Below are 19,262 nucleotides of genomic sequence, written 5' to 3' on the forward strand. Positions count from 1 at the left end.
CTCCTCTATATATATATATATACGTATATATATATAATAACATTCTGAAAAGAGACAATAGTTTAATTTACTTTGATCTTTTTTTTAATCCAGTTCTTTTTTCTTATTTTGATGTATTATTACATTGAGATATTACTACTTTTACCTGAAGTAACAATCTCCAAGATTTCCATTTAAATAAATAAATATCTGTTCTACTGTTTTTTGCGGTCATCTGCTAGCATTGTGAGTAAAACGGTTACTGTGGCCAAACAATCAAAGGAAAGAGCGATGACTACAGACGGATGAAACTACAAAAAAAAACAAAAAAAAAACTGCCAACTGGCTGACGTCACACGGGCGACACTGTTTGGTTCTCTGGAAAATTGAGATCCAAAAACACAACTGCAATTACCATTTATTGCCATATTGTGCCGCCAAAAGAACAAAATAGAGATCTCCAAGATTGTAACGTTAAGCAGAAGATCTGAATACTCCTTCAGCCGTTCCACAGCTGTGTAATTCCCAAAGTCAAGCTCAATTTTCCAGCTATGTCTGTCTGGCCTAACTGACACACTCTCCATCCTCCAGGTTCCAAAGAAGGAACTTAAACACTGGACGTTGAGTGTGTGTGTTTGAGGTAGAGTGCTCACTCAATGATTTGCAGCTTCTTACAGTAATCACTCCAGTCAATTATAGAAGAGGTTTTTGGTTGGGTGTCACCATTCATTACTGCTTAAGTGATAACACAGACAGACAGCATTTATCTCAGCTCAGAGCGCTCAACTTCACCAACTCACCCTCTGTCTTCTCCTCCAGCTTTTACCACCAAATTGACTTTCTACTTTACAATCTCACCTCGGCTTGGATTTCATGTATCAGTAAATTTATAAGGCTCACAGTCGAACACTCACATTGAATTACATGGAAAAATATTTCAATAAACTTACTTTGCTTGTACTGGAAAGGGGCGCCTATAACTTCAAAAAATCCAATCAAGGCAAGGAGTGGGAGCCTCAATCTCAATCTACATCAAAGTTATTAAAGGTAGGACTTTTGCAATGGAAAATCTCGAATCACAGTAAAACTCATGTGAGAAACAAAACAGAGACAAAAAGAAAAGGTTAGAAAACATCACAGGAAGTACATTAAGGAGCAGTGTGTAGGATCTGGCGGGTATCTAGCGGTGAGGTTGCGGATTACAACTTCACCTGTGTGCCAAGCGTGTAGGATTGCTATGGTGGCCGACGAGAAAACGAAAATGTTGTAAGAGTAGAAGTACTTAGAGTGTGTGTGTATGTGGGAAGTGAGTAGCGAAGCAAGATTAGAGAGAGTGGCGGCGACGGGAGTGAGTAACGGTATTGACTTTGCCCAAGTAGGAGTTTGGTTGTCTGTTTCTGGGCTACTGTAGAAACATGGCGGTGCAACATGGAGGACTCCGCGGAGAGGACCCGCTCTCTATGTAGATATAAAACGGCTCATTCTAAGCTAACGAAACAATTCTTATTATCAGGTTATTATACACTAAAATAAACATCCTTATTAATATTATATTCCAATTTCTGCCAATAGATCCCTCGAATTGTTACACACTGGTCCTTTATGTAGTAGAAATGATTCAAATGGCACAATACAGCATGCCTGCACTGAATGATGGTGGTATCACTCTGATAGTTTGGGTAAATCTGCTTATTTGTCATTTTACCCAGAGTCAGATGAGATCAGGGGTCAGGCAACCTTTACATCAAAAGAGACATTTTAGGCAAAAAAATAAAAAATAAAAAATCTGTCTGGAGGCCGCAAAACATTTGAGCATTGTGATCACCCAAGATCAGCCATCTTTTAACTGGTTACGTTTCTAGTCTTGACCGCACAGCTGATAGGTACGTGGTTTGTTTACATGGCATAACAGAAGTGCATATTTAACAGTGTGGAGACAGGAGCGTCCGATGTTATTAGGCTATAAGTAAACAAGATAAGAAGATAGATTTGTCTTTTTATTTACTTTACACAACACAAATACAAAAATATGTTTTGTGGGTAGTGAAATATTTGTAGATCCATTGGTATATATTTGTGAATTGTCTTCTGTGGATTAAAAACTATTATCTACAGATCTGCTGCGGTACGAATCGGACAAATTACATAAAACAAACAGGAAGGAAAGTTACAAATGTCAAGTGGCCCCATAAATCCACAGTAAGCGATCTGCAAATGCGCAAATATCATTCCATGTGTAGAAATAGATGCACAAATGCGTATATATCACTTTACATGTAAACCTAAAATACGTATTTACAAGAGTAAGTTATGTGTATTATGTGTATTTTTTGTGGATGTGACTTTACACAACACAAATACAAAAATACATGTTTGTGGATAGTGAAATATTTGGAAATCATGGTACACATTTGTGGAATGTCTTCTGTGGATTACAGCTAATGAAGTCCAATAAAAACTTCCATTTGATCTTCTATTATATATTACAATATTACATGAATGATCACTGATCACATTAATGAGTAACCAGCAATTTTAAATGTTGTAGAAGGTGAAAGTGGGGTTTATATACTGTTAGGATGGTTAGCGAGATTAATTAGAGGATTTGTGTTTGGTGAAACTTGGTGGTACATGGCGTATAGTCAGATTAAGATCAGTGTCAGATGGGCTCGAGGGGATCGCATGCCTCCCATCCTCTTCTGATCTTTCTTTTTTCTTGGGTGCATATTCTACATGTAGGAGTCACATAATGTAAGTATCTTGTTTTTTTCCTATGTTTATAGTCTGGTATTGTTCACTTTCTCATTAGGGGAGAGTGGGGTGATTTGAGCCTGTGGGGAAGTTGAGCCACCCCTTGTTTCTAGGCAACCAGAGACAAAATTGGTCATGTGACCCCACATTTTTGAAGAGTACTGACCCTGTGATGGAGAGAGGCAAATGTGGTAAGCTCATTTAGGTTAAAAAAAAACCTTCTTTTTGCTGCACAAAGTGATTTTTTTATGTTCAAGGAGTCATGATTCTTGTGTCTGAACAATACAGACAAGTTTGAAAAAATCTCACACCTGTTAGTGCACTAGGAAGTTAAAATATTATGCTATAATATAGGAATAATATATATTTTTGGAGTATTTACTGGCAGTGATGGTGACTCTGTTGTCTTTCAGCAATAAACACATTTGAATTGTCCATCGTCCACATGTGAGGCTGAAAATCCTTATGAGTTAAGTAGACGTTTGATGTGAGACATTTACATAATTTACCCTTTTATCTATAACATTTGGATTATAAATCATTTCTACAAATCATAACCTGTATTCTTGAATAAATTAATTTACAAATAGAATATCAATTAATTCTGTTGCAAATAACTACTCGTTTTTTTTTTTTTTAATGTGTTTCTTCCATTAGAAATGGTTCATGTGCATTCAGTGTCTTGGCAGTGAAGTCCATTTACACACTGTGGTTTAACAAAATCTGAGCACTGTATAAATACAGAATGCAGATTTTTAATAAATGTGCATATGTTAGTCAAACATTTTAAACATATTCAAACATACAGAAATACTTTAAAACACTGCTTGCACTGGCAGAGATAACCATCTGCCTTTATTAATATTTGAAAAGTACAAATATGGGCAAATACAAACTCCAAACCATCAGAGGTTGCTACAGAACAACGCTGACTGACAGCTGATCCATTAAAAACTGACGTTGCTCCCGATAGATCCAGAGGGACGTCCTCATTTCCTTGCATCTCTCCAATCTCAGTGGAAGGGAAAAGATGTTAGTGAGGATATGTGGATGTACCCCGGTCCATCATGATGCCAATATCACTTCCTCTACAATAACACAGCAAATCAGTCTGTCAAACAGACCTTGCTGAAGGCCTCAGTACTCTTAAAAAACACGGGTTGTACAACAAGTTGTGCATGTTTCAGTCACCCTTTGCATTTTCAGTTGACAAAGAGAATATCCCATATTCTGTGCATTCCAGAGCTGTTCTCTCCAGAGAGCCTCCCAGGTGCATCACCGCCATGCTCCAGCTACATTCTTAAACATATGCATTTATTTATTTAGTGTAAGTCAGGAGGGAAAACTGAGTAAACAGCAGCAACAGTGAAGGTGAAACCACCTCCAACCTGTTTTCCTCCACTCCTCCCTTTAGTTATTCACTCAGGATAATGTAGCTTATCTCTGTACAGCAGTGGATGGATTTATGGAGCTCTCTGGTCTGGAGAAATCACCATGAAACAACAAGACTTAAATTCCTCAGCTTTTCCACAATTGCATGCACTTTGAATATTAATGGTGCTTTATGCCATTAGATCAGCTACTCACAGAGAGAGAGAGAGGGCCTCTCTACTGTTCTCTTCATTCTTCATGTCCGCGGAGACAAATTCTACTTATTTTGTGAAGTAAAATTTGGCATTGTCCTTGGTCTGTTGGTTGTAAGCTTTAACTTGAAGTGCACCTGGTTTTCTAATTTAATAAAGAATCCCTTTAATCCTATCCAATCCTAGTCTTTAGCCTGTTTATTCAGTATACCAGTTTGTAAAGCCTCTATTTTAAATAGACTATATTGTAATCTCTAAAGCCCACACGTAACTCTGTCTGTCCTGAATCAGTTTAATATTGAAGGAAGGAAAGATGAATTTACGGAAAGATGTATAGTGTTTCAGTGCAGTTACTGTATGAAGAACTTTGTCGCCAATAATCTTTTTGTTAAAAAAATGCCCTTCCTTTAAAGGGACTGTTTGTAAGAATCAGAAATTGCTTGTTAAACAGCGACACCTGTGGCCGTTAAGTCAACGAAAGTCAGTATCCTGTTGCTCGCGCTTGTGCTCGCTCTACATAGACATGAACAAGCATCGCTCAAAACAGTGAGGGAGACACACGTCAGCTAAAAGCACAATATCACTCTATATTTCAGCTGCTTGGCAGTAATGTTAGCTGACCAGACGAAGGTCTCTCCATGAATCACTGCTGATCCTAGTGTTGGCTTTCCTGCCTCAGCCTCCCGACCGCGGCCGGAGGGAACAGGGGAGACACCGGAGTTTTGGTCGGAGACGACAATGTTTCTCTCTGCGGAGCCCCGTCACTTCACAAGACACGGGAAACCTCTGTTGGTCTGGAGGAGCTGCAGCAGTTATTTCTGCACAAACGTCCACTGTACATTCACTAGATATTCTCAGAGCTAAACTAACTCTTCTGCAGTGTGGAGTGTGCGCGCATGACCGTGAGAGGTGGAGCAAGCTGAGCGAGTGAGAACGAGCGCGGTGTGTGAGTGAAGGCAGGCAGAGGAGCAAGAGGAGCAGAGTACAGCAGAGACTCCGGTCCTGGAGACAAAGCTACGGTCTCCCCGCGTCCTCCGACCGCGGCCAACACTGTTTAACAGACGGGCTTCACTACAACCAAGAGGTTTTGGTGCTTCCGTGTAGTTTGTGTTGGAGTCTGAGTCTGAACAGCGTAGCCACACACGAGCGCGCATGGAACACCGACCCACAATGATTTATACATGTAAGAAGTTACAAACTGTTCCTTTAACGAATAGTTAGATTGTTTGGGATATTAAGTTGGATATCAATCTCATGTCTGTGTGTTAGGTACGGAGCTGGAGTTAGGATGTAGTTAGCCTAGCTTAGCATAAGATCTGAAGCAGGAGGAAACAGATAGCTATGTCCAAAGTAAAACAATACACCTACCAACACCTCTAAATCATGCTGTATCTTGTTTGTTTAATTTGTGCACAAACTGAAATGTAAAAATGACAGTCTGTGTTTTAGTGAGAGTTAGGTGCTGAAACTATCTCTGGACACAAAGCTTGGTGTACAGTGACTGTGCAAACCCTACTGGACCACTGGTACCACTGGTACCACTCCTGATATGATGGCTATGATGCAATCATGTTATAGCTACTTTCATTGTAGAAGGTTAACTTTTGAATATTAAACTAGTAAAGGCTCTATTGTCTTAAGGACAATTCATGTGTGTTCTCTAAAGCTGAAAGACAGAGCTTCCAAAGTCTGCAAATGTAGCGCCAGCATATTGGCAAAGAGCAGCGGGGCAGGAGTATCTTTATGAACCAACAATGTTGGCAGCTGCTCTATCAACCGTTTCCTGAAGACAAACCTGTTCAGCTAAACACATGTGAGCAGGAGTAGCGCAACATGAAGGAATATTATATGTATACAAGTTCAACCAAGTGAGAAAACCGTAAGGTGCTACAGGAAAAGTGGAGAGAGATTCAGCCTTGTGTTTGAATTGCAGTGCATTAGTGTCTGACATCCCAAACAAGCAGCTTGATAGCGTGATGGAAGGTATCTGATTGGTGACTGAGGTATAGGGGTTCTGACAGCTGCTTCAGTGATATGTCCACAGTCATCCCCCCCACCCCCACCCCTATGATCAATGATCTTTGGCCATGCAGCCCATCCTCCCTTGTGCAAGAGGTGGCACATACCTTCTGCTACCTTTTTTTTTCAGGTTACCTGTTTTGTAAAGATCACTTTTTTTAATCATATTTGCTCCAATCTTGCGTACTTCGGCATTAATTAACTGATAAAATGTGACATAAAGTGATGTTTCTGTTTTTATTGGCTTCTTTTTTATTTGCCTTTGTATTAATTTCCCCTATCAATCCACTATGCTATATCATTTTCCCTTTTATTGAATTATTTTTTTCTTTTTATGAACTTTTAAATTGATTTAATTATTTTGCATTTATTTATTATTTATTGTAAATGTATTTATTTATTTATTTATTTATCTATTGATTCATTTTTAATTTTCATATATTTATTTATGAATTTATTTCTGCATGATTTTCCCTTTGCATTTCACCCCTTATTTATTTAAGGGTACCTTATCTAGCTACCGGATGGATGGATTGGATGACAGCCCCCTTATTTGCATAATGAGGTAGAAATGCATTAAGAAATGTATAGAGAAACAGAAATACAGAAATGAATAGCGACAGTGGGGCTCACAGCAAGAGGGTCGCACGTTCAAACCCGGCTTGGGGTCCTTCTGTGTGGAGTTTGCATGTTCTCCCCGTGTTAGCGTGGGTTTTCTCCAGGTTCTCCGGTTTCCTGCCACAGTCCAAAGACTTGCAGGTTAGGTTCATTGTTGACGTCTAAATGTCCCGTAAGTGTGAATGGTTTCTGTCTCTATGTGTCAGCCCTGTGATAGTCTGGAGACCTGTCCAGGTTGTACCCCGCCTTCACCCAATGTCAGCTGGGATCAGCTCCAGCTCCAGCCCCCCAGCTCCAGCCCGACCCTGAATAGGATGGATAATTAATGGATATAAATAAATAAATAAAAGGGAAAATTAAATTGACGTAGGGGAATTAATACAAAGGTAAATTAAAAATAGAGAAGTAAATTAAAACAGAAATATCAATTTATGTCACATTTGATCAATTAATCAATGCTACATTTATTTTAATATTATTTTTGGAACATTTAATGGTATTTTTTTTTTCATTTAGTTATTCATTTTTGATTTTGGCAGGTTCCGTCCTCCATAATCACAGATCATAACCTTTTCCCCTAACAAAACAGTCATAGGTATCAGACTCCGCTACTGCAACAATCACAGGCTCTGCCCCTGCCTAAGAGCATAAATCATCACAAGTCCTGGCACACACATTAGACTCCGCTACCTGCAACAATCACAGGCTCCGCCCCTGCCTTAGAGCATGAGCTCAGAGCCTCCATTATGTATTCATTCTGACCCCTCCAAGTGCACCGCGTGTGCGCCTGGCCAGGTGAGCCTGGTCACGAAATTACCGGAAATAGCTTTGCCATGCTTTGACACACTGGGCAAATGTAGTAGACTGCAATTTGCGGCATTGATTCTCGAAAATATTATATATTTTAATTCTCTCTCTCTCTGTCTCTCTCTCTCTCTCTGCTGTGGTGCCTGTGTGTGATGGGCTGCAGGTGAGCTTCGCTGACTGGATGATTGACTGTGTGAGTGCATAGGTGGTTCCCAGGAGCTGATTGGTTCCAGTTCTCCAAGCTTGTTTAAAAGACTGGCTTCCCTCGGCCCCTGCGGGCTCTTGTCTCGCCACTTCCAGCGAGGATGTTATGCATGCAATGGAACAAATCTGTCAATTGACAGCCCATGTTCGGTAGGGGGTAGGGAGCCTTTTTGCTTAATTCTTTTTGCTCCTGTTTTCGGTCAGGAGTTTTCTTTAGTGACTTGTCTTTCGTTTTTTTTATTTGAGTAGGTAAGTTTAGGTTGCTTAACTTTAGTTCCGTTTTGTTTATTGTTCTGTTGTTAGCCTACCCTTAAGTTATAAAGGTCCCATATTGTAAAGTAAAGTAAAGTAAGATTTTCATGTCTTTTATATTATAAAGGCAGGTGCTTTATAAATGCTGTGAAAGTATTGAAGCGCTCAATATACAGAGATATACACACAGCCCGTATTCAGAAATTGTGCATTTGAAACAAGCCGTTCTGTCCATTTGTGATGTCACAAATATACAATATTTAGACCATTACACGGTTTTTTAAACGTAAACATCCTAAAAGTGTCAAAAGTATATTACTGGTTGCAGTGTATGTGAATAACATCAGCTGACAGGAAGTAAACATGGACCCAAGCTGTTGCCAGGCAATGCGATTCTGTTGCAATTCCGTTGAAATGCGCTAAAACGGAGTGTTTCAGACAGAGGCATAGGTATATTCAAGCAGACAGTATGAGGAAAATAAACTTTTTTTTTAACACGAATTCAAGTATGAACCTGAAAATGAGCATGATATGGGACCTTTAAATAAACTTTTAAAAGGGCTGCAAATTCCTTGTTGCTGGGGGTTCTTGGGATCTGGGAAGAGGGGAGTCTCATTTTTCATGTAGCTCCAGGGTTTCCCCTGGCTGGGTCATAACACACATCACACTCACTGCCGTGAGACAGGCTTGTTAATACAGGGCTTATATAGGCTAGTTCTGTACTGAACTGAATGTACTGCTGAACTAAAGGCAGTCCGCAGCCGTGTGGAGGATGATGCGTTCACTTGCTATTGTACTTTCTGAAAAAAAAGTGAAACAGACTACATAGTCACTGACTGAATCTTTGAAGTGAACTGAGCAATACGATTCGAATAAGCAACGTGATTTGTGACCCCTAATGTGTGTTAATTTGAAATTCTCTGCTGCTGTAATGATGCTGCTAAGTCTTCCCAAGTGGTGCAGAGAATTGAAGGACAGTATGTCAACGAACTAATAAAATGCACAGGTGGTCTAATCTCATGGGGACCCAAGTTGATGGTGTGTTTATAGGTCCTTATGGATTCAATTCAGTATTAATGTAAAGAACGTTGCGTCCTCTGCAACCTAGATGTAACGAAAATTCAGCTACGGGGGGGGTACCATTTTGCAAATCTACAGCTGTGTCTGAAATCTCCGTTTACTGCTTGCTACTGAGAGTCCATCAAAGAAGGAGTGCTGAATGAGTGGATGAGGGAGTGATTTCGAACACTGTCGGAGTCACAGTGGTGACAGATGTATGCCACTCCTGGAGTCCAGGCTTCGTTGGCCCCAGCGGCGTTACGACGGGCCCCTGTGCACACTACTATGATGGCACCTAGTGCACGCTAGTCACTAGTTATGAAGCACACACACACACACACACACACACACACACACACACACACACACAATGAGCATATATACTGTATATTTTACCAACAAGGTGTACTTAGGCTACAGAGTGCTCCAGGGATGATGCATTTGTGTAGGCTGACCAGGAAGTTAGCATTGCCTGGTTCCCTCGACAAAAAGCCATTGGATTGTTCCATTGGGTTTTGGGATTATTGCAGAAAACAAGTTCTGTGAAAAAACACATGTTATGATACTTACACGTTTTGTTCAGATAATCTTCACAACTCTTCACAACAACACCACTTTATGATTTTTAAAGCGGAATGCAATCGCCAGAAGTAAAAGCTTAGACGTTAGGCTATAAGGGAACTACACCACGGTCGCATGAACACCAGTATACACGACGAGGCTGTAAAGGAGGACGAGTCGGCGTGATCCGGGACAGTCCCGGTTTCAAGCTGACGTGTCCCGAGTCCCCACACATATCTGTAAAAACAATCAAATGTCCCGATTTTCAACAGTCACTAACAAATTGTCCCAGTTGTCACTACAATTAAAATAATAATATTATACTTACATAGACATTTATCATGTTTCCACTCATTAATTAATTTGTGCGCATGAGATAAGTATACAGAGAGACAACACAGGGCACCGCTGCAGTCTCTATAGAGAGTTAAGTTGCGCGTGGTCAAGCCAACATTACGCACGGACACAACAGATCCGCTGGTTACATTCAGTGTAGTTTTGAACCACAGAACACTCCGTGCTTATACTTAACTTAACATATCCGTCTTCTCTTCCTCTCTCTGTGTATCTCCAGCCGAGTCTTCAGAATGGTAGCAGGGTGTGCGGGCGTCGTGTCTGAGGACAGCAGCAGCAGCAGACAACAGCAGTCATGGAGGTGGAGGGCACTGCAGAGCCAGCCTTCGTGGACGTGGACCAGGGCTTGACTCTGGCCTGCATCGCCTTCCTCTGCCTGCTGCTGGTGGCCATGATCATCCGCTGTGCCAAGGTCATCATGGACCCCTACAGCGCAATCCCCACCTCTACATGGGAGGAACAGCACCTGGACGACTGACGCACATACAAACATATATATGCATATTGTGTATATATATGTGCTCCTCCAGGCCACCATACATGACAAACTAACAGAGTGTCCTCCCAGATAAAGGAGGGTTCTTCAAGGGTTCCGTAGTGACGCAGTGCTTCTGTATGAAACCTAATGACTCCACACTGATTTCATCTCCGAAATACAAGCAAGCAAACAAACAAACTGGTAAATGAAAATACATCTTACATATATAGAGCATTTTAGTTATTCTAGTTACTGTATAATGATGAAGAGGCCCGTTAGAGTACATGGCTTTGTCCAAAATCACATAGTATGCACTACATACTCAATACGTGTACTATCGTTCAACATACTTTTGAGTGAACAAACAGTGGTATGTATCTTTTCGGACGCACTGAGTAGTAGTTTACGTCGTCACTTCTTAACCCTAACCCTAACCCCGTCACTTCCTGAGAGCCTCCTTGCCGTGTGGAGACGTGTAACCATGGTAACGGACGGTTTGTGAGAATCAAAGTCTGAATTAATTTAAATGATATGTTACGCCTAGCAAAGTGAAAACTTATACTTACAGTTAAATTGAAGCATTATTGACGTTACAGAGCTGTAACGTGTCTGTTGTCGTTACTGCCGCATTGCATTGTGGGATATTTATGCTGCTGTAGTGTCCAGCGTTGCATACTGTAATATTTCACAGGAAATAGTATGCAATTTGCATACTATTAGTTTCATACTACAGACATACTTAAGTATCTCACATACTGTTTTAGCCTACTAAATAGCATGGTAGTATGGAATTTCGGACGCAACCCTTGTTTTTTCCTGGTACAGAACTTCTTTTATTTGAATACACATTCTAAAATGGTACTTTATGGCACAAACCTAGAAGAACCATTTCCTGACTTTCTGAAATAGTTTTTAAGTTTATATATACTGAAAGGGCTTTCTGCTGTGATAATGGTAGAAAATCCATACACCACATTTTGGTTTAGAGTAGAGAAATACATACAAACCAGGTATGAACATGAAACCTGCACATCCAATAAGTCGTATATTGGGAGGACGAAATATAAAGATTGCTTTTTTTCCACACAAGGAGTGACTGGGAGGAGAAAGAAAGTGGAGAGCTGCTGCGGATTCTGTTTGCCACTGATGGAGTAAGACTATTACAACTACAGAGTAAAGCACATACTGTAAACTTGGCTTTTTGTATCTACCTAGATCTCTTCAGGAGCTGCCTTACAGTACATTCCTGTCGGACTACCGAACTCAATCAGTAATGGGCGAGTGGACGCCATCCTTGACTGACCGCTCTTTCCCTTTACATCTATACAGACTGGAATGACAAACTAGCAGAAGATCAAGAGAAGTCACAAAACTAAGTTCCGGGCAACATAAGCAGGCTTGCACACGATTGAAAATGGAACAAAAGATCACAGTGGTCCATATGGAGACACGCTATCATGGCAAAATGATTTTAAAAAAATGTCCTCATCCGTAGTCTGAAATTGTTGCTGGTGTTTTGTTAGCCTCATTTAAAGCAATTCTGGTTTATTACAACTTGGTTCATTAAGTTTTGGTCATCATTCTGCTCAGTGATATTAGCATACTCATCAAGTTCATTGCTGAGCAACACATCGACGTACCGTAAAGAATAATAAAACTGTCTGATGTGTAAACATGCATAGCAGTTTACAGACTGACACTCCTGCAGTAGGCCTATACCACGCTGACCTTAGTGGTTACTGATCGCCTGACTGCTTGTGTTTCTTGTCATGTCGTGGTATTCCACGACAATATCTAACCACTTCTAATAGAAATGGTGGCCAAAACTATGAAAATAATACCCAAGTTGCAATGAATCATCCTATAAGGGAATACACACACAAGCTTTGACAGAGATTGGCCTGTCCAATAAACATAGGGCTTTCATCCAGGAGACCTCTGTTCACATCCTGTGTGTTAAGTTTCACTTTCACATTACAATCAGCTGTTCGTTCGTGTCCCATTTCGAGCCGAATCGTGTATTTCATTCCTAAACTTAAGAGGTTTTGTTGCCTATTCCTAAATTGACACCAATTGTAACTATGGTGGTTTTTGATGCCAAACATTAAGTAATGCCAAGGGTTGTGACAAAGCTGCGGTATGTGACAAGTTGGGATGAGAATGTGTTGATATAGCCTAATGTACACATTATACTGGGTAAGCTATTAGCAAAAAGCTTTGTTGTGGTTGACCAGGTTAGGGTTAGTGTAAAATTGGAGACTGTTTTTTTGCTCCATACAATGTATGCTATGCTAAACGGTTAGCATGGAGCCTCTGGGGTAATTTACACAAAACAGACATCAAACATTCAATGTTGTCGACATCACTTGGTGGTTAAATTGTCTACTAGGACTCGATGAGTTCCATAAGACATGACAAGATTAAAGGGGCACTCCATTGATTTTACTGGTCAAAATCTTTTTGCTTGTCATGGGGAGTAGGCTACTACTGAGCCTTTAAAAATAGTCAAGAGCCATAATCAGATGTCACATCTGAGCTAGCTGCTGTTCCACTAGCCTCTGTAACTCAATGCAATTTCTAATTACGTCTGTTTTTTTGTTTTTTTAAATGTGGATTATGTTCCCAGGATTTAAGATCTTCTGTCGAGCTGGTGATCTTTAACCCACAATGGTCTAGGGCTTATGGGAAATTGTGTGGTCAGAATTTTAGTTCAAAACATTAAAGCTAGGGTTGGTAGTGTTGAGAAACTAGCAAGAACACGCTAGATTTTAATAATGATCCAACCGATAAACCCAACCTAGCGTTGTCAACTGTTTTTTAATGAAAGTAGCAAGCAGCACTGGCTCCAAAAGTCCCTAAAAGAAAGCCCATCCAATCATTACATTCGGGCTGAGTGTCTATGTATTGTGTTACAGAGATATCTACTGAAATGAGCATGCTAACCAGCTAGCCCCGGCCCGGCCGAGAGGCGATAGTGAGTCACTATAGCGTCCAGTCTGCCCTCAGTCCAACATGAGAGGACCAAGGTACAGAGTCCATGTATGTTTTGATAGTTTTTTATTAGATTAAATCTGAGAAAATGACTAATATTTTGGTGGGGGGGGGGACAAAATGATAACACAAGTGGTTTTTCATTTCTGCCTCTTTGGATTTAGCAGCAGAGAGTAGAAATGGAGCAAATATGATAAAAAAAAAAGTTATTTTTATAAAATGGTCACTATATCCTGACAGTAGTGCATGAAACAGGTAATCTGAAAAAAAATCTGGTTCCTCGTTGTCCTCCAGTGCTCCTAACAGCATCTGCAAGATTTCACAGACCAGAGGAAAACAACCAGTCAGAGCTGATCTGGAGTCTGCCGTCTCTGAGCAGCTGTCAATCACTCACAAACTCCTCAAACTAGGCAGCGCAGATCAAATATGAATCAATATTCTGCTACTGTAATGACTATTTCTCTCCTCAAATGTTTTCAGAATCATCTTGTAGTGTACTGTTTAGCTGTAAAATGAGAAAGTGTGTGACCCGGCAGCCATGACGAGATCTCTTGAGGGAATACCAAGCACCGCCCACATGGCCGGAGCACAGCCAATAGGAACTCTCTTTCTCTGAAATGACCTGTGATTGGTCAAGTCTCCCGTCACGGGCTATGTTTTTTAAAGTCTGAAAACAGAGCCACGAGGAGGTGCAGAAGTCTAGTTATCTCTCAGAACACTTAAATTACAATATGCTGAAAGGGTATTATGGAATTTTTGCCCAATGATGCCAAAAACTTGATGCCTACTGCAGATTTAATCGAATAAAGAAACTATCAAAGCGTACATGGACCGTACAGCCCTGGTTAGTGGCACAGGAAACACACAGATGGCTAACATAAACTATAGGCCGACGCCACACGTGAAGATTATAGATAGCTGTGTTATTTTGACCGGTTCTCAGAGTTTAAGCGGGTTGGTTGGATTTTACGTATTCTTGCCCTGATGTTATTTAGTAGTTGTTTTTATTTAATGACTGTAAATTTTGATCGTATGGACCCAGTAGTAGGAGTGAAATGTTGTCCACTATATGTTTGGAGCAGGTCAGATTTTTCACATTGCACCTTTAAAGGCTGCTAAAAACTGAAATATACATTTTTGTTCTTTTTTAAATGACCTTCCCTGTCTAGACAAATCGAATGAACTTCACCAGATAATGTTGAGTGAGGTAATGTTCCAGCACTCAAATGATTTTTTATTTTATTAATTATATCCCAATATCATAAATCACAAAGTTGCCTCAAGAGGAGAGAATAACCCTGATGATGTCATCAGGGTTATGACAAGTTGGGCTTGGAGACTACAACTTTATAACAAATGGGTGTTACCAGGGAGGATGTTTTTGGAGTTTGTACTAGAGTTTAAAAGTCAGGATATGAGCTACTGCTGCTGTTTATGGAAGTGGGATACCAAATCACTGGAGTGTCCCTTTAAATAAGACAAGATATGAATAAAATGTAGGGAGGTCTTTGTCTATTGATTTCATGGTAAGCCACACGGGCAGATTTTGTATGTTTTCTAAAGAATGATGACTTTTTCTTACAGGACATGATTGACTTGTGTTTGCTTGAGATTCAGTGTCTGAGTATACCTATTTAGCATTGATGCTCAGACAATCTGTCACCATTTAGCCTTTTCAGTATAGCAGCCATGCTTGATTATGTGCTGGCTGCAACAGTATGTCCTCTCCTGTTGCTGAACAAAATGCACACACCCGCACACACACACGCACACACGCACACACAAGCACACACCCTCACACACACACACGCACACACACCCACACACACACACACACACACACACACACACACATGCACACAAAACAGCAGAACAGGCAACTCATGCTGTGTAATGTGTCATGAACTATTACACACTATTGCTTCTATTCATAAAGCAGCCTTGTTTGCTTTGCCTTTCTCAACCATTAGTTTAGAATGCGCTGAGGTATTCTTGTTGCTTGTTCTTATGTATCCGCATAGACAACATTTGTCACCTATGAGATGATTGTGAATTGCATGTTATGAAGTGCCTATGCTTAAAGTAAACCACAGAAGAGTCATTTAGCACAATGCTGAGTTCCACATCAGCCCCCTAAGTCTCTTTCCCTTAAATTCCTTGGACTAATGAACATCTTTTGGATGGGGAAAATGGCACAGTATGCCTCTGTTAAAGGGACTGTTTGTAACTTCTTACACGTATAAATCATTGCAGGTCGGTGTCCCATGCGCGCTCGCGTGTGGCTACGCTGTTCAGACTCAGACTCCAACACAAACTACAGTGAAGCACCGAAACCTCTTGGTTGTATCTAGTGAAGCCCGTCTGTTAAACAGTGTTGGCCGCGGTCGGAGTACGCAGGGGAGACCGTAGATTTGGTCTCCAGGACCGGAGTCTCTGCTGTACTCTGCTCCTCTGCTTGCCTTCACTCACGCACCGCGCTCGTTCTCGCTCTTTCGCTCCACTCTCACGTGCATGCCTGCACACTCCACACTGCAGAAGAGTTAGTTTAGCTCTGAGAATATCTAGTGAATGTACAGTGGACGTTTGTGCAGAAATAACTGCTGCAGCTCCTCCAGACCAACAGAGGTTTCCCATGTCTTGTGAAGTGACGGAGCTCCGCAGAGAGAAACGTTATCGTCTCCGACCAAAACTCCGGTGTCTCCCCTATTCCCTCCGGCCGCGGTCGGGAGGCTGAGGCAGGAAAAGCCAACACTAGGATCAGCATTGATTCATGGGAGACCTTTCGTGCTCAGCTAACATTACTGCCGAGCAGCTGAAATATAGAGTGATATTGTGCTTTTAGCTGACGTGTGTCGCCTCACTGTTTTGAGCGATGCTCCTTCATGTCTATGTAGAGCGAGCACAAGCGCGAGCAACAGGACGCTGACTTTCGTTGACTTAACGGCCACAGGTGTCGCTGTTAACAAGACATTTCTGATTCTTACAAACAGTTCCTTTAAGGTAGCAGGGTTAAATACTGTAACTGTGTTTATTCCTTTCCCATGATTCAGTTTTTCCAGTTTTCCAGGAAAACCAGTAAAGGTGGTGGCAGGGGTCACTGTGGAAGTCAGCAGATTACTGACATGCTTGACTTAAAAACTGAGTGAAGGTTATGAAATAACCTTGTGTTTAATATTCTGTATATCAGTGAGGTGAAGCAACCTTAATAGTTCAGCAGTACCGCAGAGCGGAGAAGAGTGAGAAGTAATGCCCAACGTCCACTGGATACGGCTGCATCACATTCTGGCTTCCTACGCAGCTCACTCCACTGTTTCTAAGCTCCAACTCTTTTTTGCTTGTGTTTCTAAAGCCTGAAATTCACTGTCAATGTATATAAATGTCTATATTTATAGCAATTGACTTAAAATTAATATTTTATTATGGATTTCATTTGTTACTGACCCAGCTGCCAGAAAAAATATTGGCATTGTGTGTTTATGCAAACAACGAATATGTTGAATGTGGACGTTTCTGGATCAAAAATATGTTTCATATCAGCCTCGTATCAAGAAACACACAATGACACATAGTTAATGTTGTGAAAAGATTGGTTAGGTTTAGGCAAGAAAACTACTTGGTTAGGGTTAAAAAATAAAAAAAACATCATGGTTTGTGTTCAAATAATAACGTAACAATTAGGGCTGTCAAAGTTAACGCGATAATAAACGCAAATTCGTTTTAACGAAGCAACGCGAAGCAACGCAACGCAACGTAATGTAAAGTCAACATTTCCTTTTAGTTTCACACGGGACACAAACAGCTGTCTCCTGGGTGAAAGTCCTGTGTTTGTTTGACCCATCCACCGCATCTCTCACACTCGGTTAGTGGACTTTCTCGCTTGCTATATTCATTATTGTACCACGTAACTTTCATTGACGGTTAGTTGCAGAAAAAACGTAAAATGCCACATGCGTCCTCGGTGATCCGATCACAGCTCTAAGTACAGGTGTGAACACACTCAAGACGCATTGAGATCGGATCTTTCAGACCACATTCAGAGGTGGTCTGTGCCACATATGACCACATTCTTTTAGCAATGTGTAGTAAATGTGTCCTGGGCCACATGAAGGACCGTCTACTCATCTGACGTCCCGCTGGGATCCGCGGGATCACCGCGCCCCTCAGGTGAATAAACAGGCAGACACGGGCACTTGTCGGCATGGAAACAGCCTCTGTGCTCTACTGTATCCTGTCGGTACAACTGTATTTTATTCAAATATATCTTGTTTATAGGCTACATATCTACAGACTATCAGACTGGGAACAGGAAGTGCATTATTATCATACTGTCGGAGAAGTGTCAGTGTTTTTGTTCCGCTGCTTTGCATGGAGCTGACACCCGACCGTCCGTCCGTCTGCCCGCCAGCCTGTTCTCTGTCCTCCCGCCTGTTCTCTATCCGCCTGCCTGTTCTCTGTCCGCCCGCCTGTTCTCTGTCTGCCCGCTTGTTCTCTGTCCTCCCCGGCTCTCTGGAGCGCTGTACCCCGCTGCTGTCTGGCAAAGGCAGCAGTACAATAATCTTTTATTTTGATGTTAATAAAATGTACCAGAATTCATGAATATGTAGGATATTACTGACATTCATGTAATATTACGTCACAACGGCTGCTGTATTAGCCGTGTGTTTCCTATGTGTTTATTTGCATATAGAGCGGGGATGTGTTCACAAGTGGTCACTCAGGACGCATGTGGAGAGGCATTCTATTGCCAGGTGTGAACAGACATACTTAGAGCTGTCCACTTGTGATCCGATCACTGAGGACGTATGTTAATACCAGGTCTGAACAGGGCCATTCTTCTTCGTCCTCTTTTGAGTTTGGCAAACAGTCAAACAGCGTGACAGCTGACTAGGTCTGCTGCATCTCAGCCGGTTAAACCTCCGGTCAGCCTCTTCCTGCTTTGTGTATTCACCATAACTGTGTTTTAATACTGCTGAATTTACAATTCAGTTGTTCTATTTTTGCATATTTTTCTGGGGTATAAACCAGTATGATCACGGCTCTTAAATACTATTGTTACCAGCAGTCATTTCCTGTCCCCCCAGATCATTATTTTATGTTTTTATGTTATTTAATTTTATCGTCTGATTAAATCATTTAAAATAAGTGATCACACAGAAAGTTAGAGGTGACAAAAGGTTCGAAAGGATCTTCTTAAAGGTCCCCTGTGTAGAGATTTTGGCCACTAGTAGCGCTATGGAGCACTGGCTTTACGGCTGGCCCCGGAGATAAAACTGTGTTCAGAGTTTAATCTGCTTGGGGTAGTCAAATTATTACACTAAAGAAAGTACAGCCACAAAACTTCTGTTAACACATCTAAATGAGCTGTGAAAACATGCTATGCTAGGTGGTACTATATGCTTATTAGAGTCCGCTGAGTCACATTGTAGCCGTAAAGTACCCGTAACGCAGCCAGATTCAGTGGGCTTAAGGCATTAAGGAGCTTATATTCAGTGTTGCATCTGCAGACTTGCCATATTTCCATTCAATTGTCAAAAGAGAAATGTGAAAACCATCAACTGGTTTGGAGTAATAAGCTCTGCTACAAAGAAAAACACACCCAAGTTTGG

At 41.1% G+C, this 19,262-nt stretch overlaps 1 protein-coding gene across 1 annotated transcript in view; it reads left to right on the forward strand.

Moving 5' to 3' along the window:
* LOC119500496 (cortexin domain-containing 1-like) overlaps positions 1–11,045 on the forward strand; it is a 29,686-nt gene extending 18,641 nt beyond the window's left edge. The window contains exon 2 of the mRNA XM_037790245.1: positions 10,408–11,045. Coding sequence (XP_037646173.1) covers positions 10,483–10,665 — 183 coding nt within the window. The 5' untranslated portion in view covers positions 10,408–10,482 and the 3' untranslated portion in view covers positions 10,666–11,045. The remainder of the gene's footprint in view (positions 1–10,407) is intronic.
* The last annotated feature ends 8,217 nt before the right edge of the window (positions 11,046–19,262 follow it).

This window comes from Sebastes umbrosus, chromosome 2, assembly GCF_015220745.1.
Source record: "Sebastes umbrosus isolate fSebUmb1 chromosome 2, fSebUmb1.pri, whole genome shotgun sequence".
NCBI lineage: Eukaryota > Metazoa > Chordata > Actinopteri > Perciformes > Sebastidae > Sebastes > Sebastes umbrosus.